The sequence below is a fragment of the Eptesicus fuscus genome, chromosome 4 (assembly GCF_027574615.1).
Source record: "Eptesicus fuscus isolate TK198812 chromosome 4, DD_ASM_mEF_20220401, whole genome shotgun sequence".
Taxonomy (NCBI): domain Eukaryota; kingdom Metazoa; phylum Chordata; class Mammalia; order Chiroptera; family Vespertilionidae; genus Eptesicus; species Eptesicus fuscus.
This window is the reverse complement of record NC_072476.1, coordinates 76,025,558-76,037,681: the sequence shown is the minus strand read 5'-3', so window position 1 is coordinate 76,037,681 and position 12,124 is coordinate 76,025,558. Positions and strand designations below refer to the sequence as shown.

The following is a 12,124-nucleotide window of genomic DNA, read 5'->3' as shown; positions in this document are numbered from 1 at the left end:
TTATAATGCTCTTTCAGAGAAACATTATAAAAATAATTGCATTTCTGAGTCCAACAATGTTTTTTTTTTTTTTTTTAAGTTTATGCTATGTTTATTAAATATTTAATTGTTTTTACACCATCTAAAAATTACTTGTGTTATAACAGAAATATTTATGGCAATTGGTAAGATTATTCTCAGAGATTTCAGTACTTTCTTTTTTCTTTTTTTTTTTTTTAATTTCTTTATTGATTAAGGTGTCACATATTTTTCCTCATCCCCCCATTCCCATCCCACCCCTCTCCCCACGCATGCCCCAATCCCCTGTTGAACTTAACCGTTGGATAGGCTTATATGCATGCATACAGGTCCTTTGGTTGAACTCTCCCCCTCCCCCCACCCTCCCCCTACCCTCCCCTATCCTCCCTCTGAGGCCCGATAGTCCGATCGATGCCTCCTTGCTTCTGGTTCTGTTCTTGTTCCTCAGTCTATGTTGTTCATCATTTCCTCTAGATGAACGAGATCATATGTCACTAGATATATACTAATAAGAACTGAATGTGAGACGAGCAATAATATTTATGCTGACAGGCAAATGAATCAATCTGTAGCGAGCTTCCCCCTGGACCAACAGTTCTTTTGAGACCCAATTTCGATGTCCAGTAGTTCCTTATGTGTACATGTCAGCACTGACCCCTCAGCTTTGGATGGTGGACAAATGGTGGTAATGGAGGTCCGACTCCCTCTGGTTTGGTCTCGGCCGAACCCAGGGGCACGGCGTCACCCGGACTAAGGGGCACGTGGCCTCACCCATACCCAAGGGGCGCGTGGTCTCACCCGGGCCTGGGACCCAGCCTCACCCGGATGGATCCAGGGGCGCACGGCCTCACCCGGACCCAGGATCTGGCTTCACCCGTACCCAGGGACGCTTGGCCTCTCCCAGACCCAGGGGCATGTGGCCTCACCCGGGCTTAGTTGCACAAGGCCTCACCCGGATCCAGGGACACATGGTCTCTCCCGGATCCAGGGACGCTTGGCCTCTCCCAGACCCAGGGCCACTTGGGCTCACCCGGGCCTAGGTGCACGAGGCCTCATCCGGATCCAGGGACGCATGGTCTCACCCGGACCCAGGGACGCTTGGCCTCTCCCAGACCCAGGGCCACTTGGGCTCACCCGGGCCTAGGTGCACGACCAACAATGTTTAAAATCTCTAAAGCCCAAAGTCTTTCTTAGTCCCAAATTCTATGTTTTGGGACCTCGAAGAAAAAAAGAATAATTAACATTTTTTTAATTGTGGAAAAGATCTTATTCTTAACGTCAATTTGAAGTTACTCTTTTAGATTAAAGGATTAAACGAAATTGGAATTATTTCTTTTGACTATAAATGTATCATCTTTATTTTTCCTGTCCCACCCCATTTACTCCACTTTTAAAAGTTATTTTTATTAAAAGTATTCAGTTATTTGAAGTTCATCCTATTCTAACATTTTTAAGGACTTTTTTTGAAAGGACAGTAATGGCATTTGTGGCTTGGAAATATAAATATGCAATATGTAAAAAAGAGTTAACGGAATTTTATGTTTTAACATTTGTAAATTTTGTTTTATTTAAAAATTAATAAAACTAAACTTCTGAATTTTTAAAGAAAAGTGTTTAGAATATAGTAGGATTTTTGTTTGAGATGCTCAGGGAATCTTGTATATGTGCTGATTTACTGTGACTATTCTTCCAGAACATTAGCAATGAAGTTCTATCTGTGGTGCATACACCTGTAGAGGAAAAGGGAAATACTGAAAAGGAAGTGTCCAGCCAGTTGAGTCATTGGAAGACTTCTTTGAAGACTTCTGAACTTGATAAAACAGAAGACCAGGGGACACCATCTGCAGATGTTCCAGAGCAATTTTCAGATATTAATTCAAGGTATAATTTTATAGGTCTGTGTGCTGTTAAAGAAAAAGCATATAAAGTTATATTTGCAATTATGTTAAGTAAGATTTCAAGACATAATCTATAACATAGTGTTAGCAAGTTTAAGCTAGTTTGGGGAAGAGTGGGAGAGAGGATTGAGGATATTCTGACAGTGATTGTGAGAATTACTAACAGAGTTGTATATAACATATACTCTTAAATCATACGGGTGTGACAAACCTATATTTTCTTTGTGTAAAGATGATATAGTTCGTAGGCTTATATCTATCTGGGTTGTACCACTCATTTTTTCAGAATCTACCAAATGGTCCTATTTGTTTTCCTGTTAAGGATCAGAATTAAATATTTACTGCCAATCTCTAAGGTTGTCCTAAGATTCCTCTCCCACTGCCCCTTCAGTTCATTCTAAAGCATGATAATCCTTGTTCCAAAAGCAAATCTCTTCCTCAAGAACAGAAGCCATTTAAGCCAGCACCTTTTATGAGAAGTCGATTCAAAAGACCAAAACCAAACTTATCAAGAGCAGCTTTAAAAAGAGAGACTATGGAAGCAGAAAAACATGTACCTGGGAAGAAATTGGAAATGGATAAAATAGAGACTATTATGATACAACAGGATGGTGAACAAATGAACACTCTCCCTTCTCAATATGTGAGTGATATTTAAGATGGAGGCTCTTTTGTTTTATTTAATAAAGTAAAACACTTGGAATTGAAATTTCACAAGTATTTCCTCATATAATTTTTACCATGTGTGATTTTGTTGTAGCTGTACTTAATGAATGTGCCTCATTGTTCTACATGGTTTGTGTAAGAATCTCAAATCTCTATGATGGGCAAGTATGTCATGGAAGGAATTTAAGAAGCCTGGGCTGTATGTAGTTCAAGTTCTGACCTTTGTTTGCTGTGTGATTATAGCCAAATGATGAACCAGTTTCTTCATAGGGAAAATGGGAATGACAATTTTTTATTTCACTCTGTTGTGAAGGTGAAATAAAAAGTTAAGAGCTTGGCCCTGACCAGTGTGACTCAGTTTGTTGGAGCATTGTCCCGTGCACTGAAAGGTCTCGGGTTCGATTCCTGGTCAGGGCACATACCCAGTTTGGGGCTTCGATCCAATCGATGTTTCTCACATTGATGTTTTTTGTTTTCTTTCTCTCCCTTTCTCACTCTAAAATCAATTAAAAATACATATCCTTGGGTGAGGATTTAAAAATAAAGTTAAGAGCTTGGTAAGAGTTAAAGGAGATATTTTACTTACTTGGTTCATAAATTAAGATTATATGATATAGCATCAAAAACTTTGATATGAGCCCAGCCATTGTTACTCGGTGGTTGAGCATTGACCTAAGAACCAGAAAGTTGTGTTTCAATTCTCCGTGAGGGCACATGCTGGGGTGGCAGACTCGATCCCCAGTAGGTGTTATGCTGGAGGCAGTAAACCGATGATTCTCTCTCATCATTGATGTTTCCATCTCTCTTCCTTTCCCTTCCTCTCTGAAATCAATAATAATATATTAAAAAAAAAAACAATAGCAAACCAGCCTAGCCGGTTTGGCTCAACGGATAGAGTGTCAGCCTGCGTACTGAAGGGTCCTGGGTTCGATTCTGAAAGTCAAGGGCACATGCCTGGGTTGCAGGCTAGATCCCCCAGTAGGGGGCGTGCAGGAGGCAGCAGATCAATGATTCTCTGGCATTATTGATGTTTCTGTCTCTCCCTTTCCCTCTCCCTTCCTATCTGAAATTAATAAAAACATATAAAAAACAAACTTTGAAATGAAATACCACTCATAAATTGAGTATTCTAAATATGTAAAGTACTTTTTTGAATTGAAATTCTTATTTTGCATCTTAAGATAGCTTAGTTCTTATTGTACTTGAACATTTGTATTTTATTCTTCTAATCTTATATTCTAAAAGATAAATCACTTTTTTATTGATTATTTTATTGATTATAAAAATTCCAAATTGGAAAAAGTATAGACTCTAAATAGTGAAAGTCCTCTGTAATGTTCCATCTGTCCTTGCCAAGTTAATCATGTAGCAATTTTGAATCTACTCACCAACACTTTTTTAAAAAAATATATTTTATTGATTTACCACAGTGAGGAAGAGAGAGGGACAGAGAGCTAGAAACATTGACGAGAGAGAAACATCGACCAGCTGCTTCCTGCACACCCCACTGGGGATGTGCCCGCAACCAAGGCACATGCCCTTGACCGGAATCGAACCCTGGACCCCCCAGTCCGCAGGCCGACGCTCCATCCACTGAGCCAAACCGGCTTCGGCACCGACACTTTTTTTATTTAAGATTTTTAAATTGCTTTTTTAGAGCAAGGTTGGGGAACCTTCTTTCTGCCAGGGGCCATTTGGATATTTATAACATTCTCGGGCCATACAAAATTATCAACTTAAAAATTAGCCTGCAAACATTTAGTTAACGCAGGTTTAATGCTCTGGCAGGGCCAAACCAAATGATTTTGCAGGCCTTACGTTCCCCACCCTGTTTTAGAGAGAGAGGAAGGGAGAGGGAGGGAAAGAGAGAAAGAAACATTGATGTGAGAGAAACATTGATTCGCTGCCTCTGGCATGCCCCCCACCGGGGGATCGAGCATGCAATCTGGGCATGTTCCCTGACCGGAAATCGAACCAGCAACACCTTGGTTCATGGGATGACACCTAACCAACAAGGGACATCAGTCAGGGCAATACAGACTTTTCTAAATATAGTTACATATTATAGAAATAATAAAATGTGAGGGTATTTTCATCGTTTTACAAAAATGACATCATAGCTTGCCTTCTGATTTTTTCCACTTAACACAATATTGTGAACATTTTTTTTTAAATCTTCACCTGAGGATATGTTCTTATTAAGGTTTTAGAGAGAGAGAGAGAGAAATATAGATTGGTTACCTCCCATACACACCTGACGGGATTGAATCCGCAACCTAGATATGTGCCCTTACTGGGAATTGAACCCGTAACCTTTTGCTGTATAGGATGACACTGCAACCTACTGAGCCACCCTGCCAGGGCTGTGAACATCTTTTTGGATCAGTATTTAGAAATTTTTATTTTTATTTTTTTAAAATATATTTTATTGATTTTTTACAGAGAGGATGGGAGAGGGACAGAGAGCTAGAAACATCGATGAGAGAGAAACATCGACCAGCTGCCTCCTGCACACCCCCTACCGGGGATGTGCCCGCAACCAATGCATATGCCCTTGACCGGAATCGAACCTGGGACCTTTCAGTCCGCAGACCGATGCTCTATCCACTGAGCCAAACCGGTTTCGGCAGTATTTAGAAATTTTTAAATATGTTTTTATTGATTTTTAGAGAGGGAAGGACGGAGGGAGGAAAGAAGAAAAGGAGAGAGGGAAAGAGAGAAGAGAGAGAAACATTGATGTACGAGAGGTATCGATTGGCTACCTCACACTCATACCCTGAGTGGGGATCCAGCCTGCAACCTGGCCATGTGCCCTGACTGGGAATTCAACCTGTGACCTTTCAGAGCATAGATGACGCTCAGCTGGCTGAGCCACATCGGCCAGGGCAGTATTTAGAAATTTATCATTTAAATAGCTCTATACTATTATATTATGAAGAAGTTATAATTTATTTATTCAGTCCCCTAGTGATAGATTTGTGTTGTTTTCAATTTTTTATTTGTATTTTCTTTAGTGTAATGCCCTTTTTTTCCCTCTCTCTCTCTCTTTTTTTTTGGCAGGACACACACACACAATATTGCTATAATAAATATCCTTTTATATAATTTTCTCGGTACTTATTTGAATATTTTTATAAGATACATTTCTAGAAGTAGAATAGCTGGAAAATAAAATTTTTAATAGATCTGTCCCATTGTTCTCTACAAAGACTATACAAATTTATTATTCTAATGTATATGAAAGTTCCTATTTCCCTATACTTTTACCACCCTCAATGAAATTATGTTTAATCTCTTTCTAGGATGTGTCTTCCCTGATGACATCAAAAGAAAAAGACAAATCAGATCATAGGCAGGAGGAGGCTGGGATGTTACCATGTGAACTGACAGAAAAGAACCTTTCACCTTCAAGTTTTTGTGAATCTGAAGAGGCCTCTCAGTCTACACAAGCCCAGGAAAAGGAATTACTTGTTTCTATGGGGTAAACAGTGATAGTCCTTTGAAAATCTAAAATAAGACAGAGTTCTTTCAAATATTTCTTTTTTTGAAATTAAGATGTATTAATGTACTTTAACAGTGAATACAAAGAATTTTGTACTTGGTTTATTTTTATTCATACGGCAGACTGCCTGTAAAATTGAAAATCAGATTGAGTTCAACACCTTTTTATGCTTGTCTGCTTATGTTCACTGTTCACTGCTTAAGATCTTACACAAAGCAATGCATTTAAGAAATATATGTATATAAGTTATTATTTGTCTTTTAAAAAATTGTGGTAAAAACCCTAGCCGGTTTGGCTCAGTGGATAGAGTGTTGGCCTACGGACTGAAGGGTCCTGGGTTTGATTCCGGTCAGGGGCACATACCCGGGTTGCAGGCTCAATCCCCAGTACGGGGCGTGTAGGAGGCAGCCATTCCTTGATTCTCTCTCATCATTGATGTTTCTATCTCTCTCTCCCTCTCCCTTTCTCTCTGAAATCAATAAAAATATATATTTTAAAAAATTGTGGTAAAATACATAGTACAAAATGCTTAGCTTTTAACCATTTTTTTAAAGTGTACAGTCTAATGGCATTAAGTACATTCACATTGTGTGACCATTGCCACCATCCATCTCCAGAACTTCATTCTCCCAACTAAAAGTCTGTACCCATTAAACAATAACTCCCCTTTCCTCCATTTCTCCAGGTCTTGGCAACCAGGATTGTACTTTCTTTCTATGAATATGAATATTGTAGGTACCTCATATAAATTCATTACCTTTTTTTTTTTTAAATCCTCATCCAAGGATATTTTTTAATTGATTTTTAGAGTGAAAGGGAGAGGGAGAGACAGAGAAATATTGATGAGAAAGAGACACATCGATTGGTTGCTTCCCACATGCAACCAGACCTGGGGCTGGGGATCGAGCCTTCAACCGAGGTACTAGTATGTGCCCTTGACCGGGTGGTATCAAACTTGGGACCCTGCCGAAACCGGTTTGGCTCAGTGGATAGAGCGTCGGCCTGCGGACTGAAGGGTCCCAGGTTCGATTCTGGTCAGGGGCATGTACCTTGGTTGCGGGCACATCCCCAGTAGGGGTTGTGCAAGAGGCAGCTGATCGATGTCTCTCTATCATTGATGTTTCTAACTCTCTATCCCTCTCTCTTCCTCTCTGTAAAAAAATCAATAAAATATATTTTTTAAAAAAAACAAAAACTTGGGACCCTTCAGTCTGCTGGCCAATGCTCTAACCACTAAGCAAACAGGCTAGGGCTCATTACCTTTTAATAATTGAAATAATATGTCCTTTTATAAAACAAGGTATATTTATAATCAGAAAGTAAATTGTTATTGAGAGGGTAATTTTATTAGATGATACTCAAATTTTGCATTTTTATAGTAGTTTTCACCTTTTTACAGTCAAGTTCGTCTATTTTTCTTTGTCCTTCTTTCTAGGACTCATAATAATATAAACACTTTTCAACAAGAAATGAAGGAAAGTATTGTCCATACTACTCGACCAGTTAGGGGCCGCCTTCAGAGACCTAGACCAAACATCAAAAAGGCTGGACAGAGGCAAATGGTAGAAAAAGGTGAAGCCAAAGGCATAGTTGAAAAAGAAAGGACAAAATTACAAAAAGATGAAACTGAAAAGAAATTCGTGAGTGTGGTGAGTTATTGTTATGTAATTGAGTTGAGCCTTTTAATTCAAATTAAAACATTAAATGATAGCTCAGGCTTGTCTTATGTAATTTGACACTTACTCTATTCAGTGATTACATAATATATCTAGTTTTGTTTCAGATTTACCGTTCTGAATTTTAAAAAAAGTAAATATAGGTTTATTTTTTTCCTTACTAATGAACTATTCATTGTGAAAATCTTCAATCAATACAAAATAATAACTACCCCAAATCTGACCACCATGAGATTACCATTGAAAAACTGTTGTTGTATATTACCAGATGTATCCCCATGCATGCATATGTGGATACATATGTAAATTTAAATACTAAAATGATTACATGCATGTTATTTTGTGACGACTTTTTAATATATTAACCGACTTTCTCTGTTAAGAATACAGCGATACATTATTTTTAACTGCTGCATAAACATTCTGCTCTTTTGAATGATAGTTAAACCATCTCTTACTGATGGCTCTTGTGATATTAGAAGCAAATCTTAGTAATGTAATGTCCATTTCAACAGTTCTTGTTTTTCTGTCCTTTTCTCTGTCTGTTATAGTAAAAATCTAGATTTAAAGTGATTGTAATTTTTATTTGAACCTTCTGATTCTTTAAAAACAACAATATTAAACTTCTTTTGGGGGGTTCATAACAGATGGTTATGTACTTTTAAAAGCATCATTTAAACATATTACTGCAAAAATCTCTTAACTTTCTAAATTAGGTGATTATGTTTTGGGCAGCAAATCATGAACATATCCAGTTTGAGTCTTCATTTTAAAAAACTAAATGCCTTTCTTAATGTTCAAAATATTTTAGAAGGTATATTCTGTTGTTTTAAAAAAAAATACACAAGTATGGTTTTGTCATTTCAGCCAAATTATCAAATTGGAAATGAAATTGAAGTTATATCCTCCAAAGTTTCTGAAGGAAGAATGTATGAAAATCAGAGTCACATGGCTCTTCTAGAAAATCTTCATATTAACAAAATTAATGTTTTAGATAAAAAGATGAGGTGAGTGTGCCTTTAAATCAGAAAGCATTAAACTTTCCAAAGATAAAGGTTGGGTTTTTACATAATTAATTTTATATAACTTCATATCTTGAAAATTCTATGAAAGTATAAAGTAATAATTATGAACTAGAATATTTTTAAAATATATTTTTATTGATCCCCACTGGGGATCAAGCCCGCAATCTGGGCATGTGTCCTTGACTGGAATTGAACCCGGGACCCTTCAGTCCGCAGGCAGACGCTGTATCCACTGAGCCAAACCAGCTAGGGCATGAATTAGAATTGTTTTTTATTTTATTGCTTTTTAAAAATATATTTTTATTGATTTCAGAGAGGTAGGGAGTGGAAAAGAGATAGAAACATCAGTGATGAGAGAAGTCATTGATGGGCTGCCTCCTGCACACCCCACACTGGGGATCGAGCCCGCAACCCAGGCATGTGCCCTTGGCCGGAATCGAACTGGGGACCCTTCAGTCCAAAGTCTGACTCTCTACCCACTGAGCCAAACCGGCTAGGGCATGAACTAGAATATTTTAAATCTGCTTCTTCAAATACTTGTATTGCCTTGGAGGCTATGGCTACTCTATTAAATGTTTAAATCTTATCTTTCTATGTTTTGGCAGATAAAATGGTTTTTATTGAGAGTCTTATGACACTGACTTTTTCTCTAACTGATAGGCATGTGGAAGGAAAAGAGACTCTAGCTTTCAAGCCTGCTTGTGAACCAGTAGGACCATCTATGCTTGTTGTGACCACTGTACATTTGCTCATTTGTTCAGAGCCCAGTTGAAGCATTTATTTAAAGTGCCATTGTGAAACCCATCTTCAACTACTAAAATTTTTTTTCTAGTTATTACTCTGAAAATTACTTAAAGTAGAATGAAACCACAAACCAGAATCAATGAAAGTAACAAAAATTAATATTATTGTAAAACTGTTTCCCAGGCTATACAGAAAATGGATGTTATACTGTAAAAGCTTTTATGTTCTTCCTTTCATATCAGCATAGCCAATTTACATATAGTCCTTTGAACTTAGGATTGGTTTGTGTAAAAAATTATTTAACAACTGGTACATTAAAAAAGAATTCTGATTTTTGTTCTTCAAGATGATTTGTACTTCATTCTAGAAATGAACATAAAACTTATGTTTCTCTAGTCCAGCACAATTGATAAGAAGGCAGTTCCAAAACCCTGAGCCAAATTTGGGAAGAGCACATGATAAGAAAGAGGAAAGAGTTATAGAAAAAGACAGAGCAGATCTGGGTGAGGCCTGGAAGCCAGAAGAAGATAATTTGCTGCAGCAAGGAGATTCTGACACCCAGTTCCTTCAAAAAGTAAGTTTGAAAATACATAATTTTTATCAGTGGGTTGTATTTTGTCAGGATCATGAAGAAGAACATTACAAATATTTAATTTTGTATTGTCATTTTCATGAAAATTGAGTGGCATTCTAGTATTATAAAAACTTAGAAACCAGTCATGGTGTGTGTGTGTGTGTGTGTGTGTGTGTGTGTAAGCAAGTTTGGAACTCTAGGTCAAACTACCAAATCAAATTGCCATAGAGATAGTTTTTGTGGTAATATTAGCGGTTTCTTCTTAAATTGAAGGAAAAAGCTGAGCTTCTGACATCTCTGGAGGTTTCAGCAAGAAAAGATTGTGTAGGTTCCGAAGAGGCTGGTTTGGCCAAGAAAGATCTTCAATCAGAAGTTGGACCATCAGGAAGTGTTGGACAGAAAACTGTAGGGGATAATTCTGTGTCTCCAGTTGTTGAAGAGCAGCATCTCAGTAAATTAGCAAGGTAAAATTTTACATAACTGCTTTCAGCAGAAGAAATAAAAACTTATTCTTTATGGATGTCCTACCTTAATTTATTAATAGAGGAAGAGATGTCTTGTTAACAGAAGTATAGATTGTTTTTTATCGACAGGTCTATTTCTCTTCCCTTTTAATTTTGTTGAATATTTACTTTCTTTGGATCTTTTTAGGAAGATTTTCTTTATCCTACATTTAAAATCTCTGGTATTGAGTATGGTAGGTATGAAGAAGCCTGACCAAAGAGTAGTATGCAGTACCTAAATAATTAGAGGGCTAATTCAAATAGGGGCACAAACATAGGTGAAGGGTACCCTTCTTTCATCATTTTCAAGAAAAGTGGAAGGGAACTAAGTTCTTAACAACAACATTGTTTTGATGGATTTTTTGCATCCTCTTTTTTTCTTTTATCCTAATCTGTTTACCCAATAGGAAGAACCAGTATCACTTTTTAACCACCTATTTTGTATTTATTGGCCCATTGACTGTCATTCCTATTTCCTCTGATAATTTCCAATCTTGTGTTTTATCTCACCTTACATAGCAAGGGGGAAATGGCCCAGAAATAAAACTTACTATGAAAAATTTGTGGGTAGATAACTAAGCTTTTATTTTATTTATTTTTTAAGAATTGTATTTTTTATGTTTTTATATTCAGATAACTCTGAATGAGAAACTAATAGTTTCTTCTTTTCACAGTATAAGTTTTTGACAGAATGAGTGGTGGGAATTTTCATTTTAAGGCTTGAGTTGGGATTTCGATCTAAAAGTTTGGTTTTCATTAAAATTATCCTGTGTGTGCAGTGACTATGTTGTTATTTTGATTAAACCTCCAGCCATTCACAACTGTTGAAAGAATCAAATTACTCTAAAATTGCTCTCAATCAAAGAACAGCTATCTCTTCTGCCTCCGGATATGAGATGGATCATACTGAAAGGAGAATGCATCGAAAGATCAAACCAACTGTCAACAAAGGGCGTGGATCAAAACGAATTCGGAGTAAGACTTCAAAGAAGGAACCTAGAGCTCCCAAGGCCATGCTGGTGACTCTTAGGGCTTCCCAGGAAGAGGACGAAGATGATGTGGAAGATTTTGAATCTGCCTATGAAGAAGAAAGCTATCATCTTGCTCCAGAAGAAATAAACAAAGCTCCAGTGTTTGTACCTGTTGGTCTCAGATCTCCTGAACCTGTTTCTACTCATATTGAGGAAACGATGGAAGAGGTAGTTTCTTTTTTGAGTGCTTGGGACTTTGTCTTACTTGTATTTTCTCTTAGTGGGTCATTATTTCTTCTCTTAGTGAATATTAGGATTTGTAGAGTTCATTCTCTAAATTACCTCTACCAAATATAATTTTTTTAGGCTTAGGCTGAGTTCTGATTAGTAGATAAGGTAGAAGAGACATATATCTATATACTCTTAAATGTAGTAAAATACACATAACATAAAATTTACCATGTTAACCATTTTTGAGTGTATAGTTCAGTGGCATTAAGTATATTCATTTCATTGTGCTATACCATCATCACCATCTATCCCCAGA

The 12,124-nt window shown here is 37.2% G+C and overlaps 1 protein-coding gene across 1 annotated transcript in view; it reads left to right on the top strand.

The window, feature by feature from the left end:
- The window catches only part of BDP1 (B double prime 1, subunit of RNA polymerase III transcription initiation factor IIIB), a 96,264-nt gene that overhangs the window by 55,625 nt on the left and 28,515 nt on the right, over positions 1–12,124 (top strand). Inside the window, 9 exon segments of the mRNA XM_054715179.1 lie at positions 1,712–1,899; positions 2,343–2,559; positions 5,885–6,063; positions 7,520–7,733; positions 8,628–8,767; positions 9,897–9,918; positions 9,921–10,103; positions 10,377–10,567; positions 11,418–11,805. Of these exon segments, the coding sequence (XP_054571154.1) occupies positions 1,712–1,899; positions 2,343–2,559; positions 5,885–6,063; positions 7,520–7,733; positions 8,628–8,767; positions 9,897–9,918; positions 9,921–10,103; positions 10,377–10,567; positions 11,418–11,805 (1,722 nt within the window).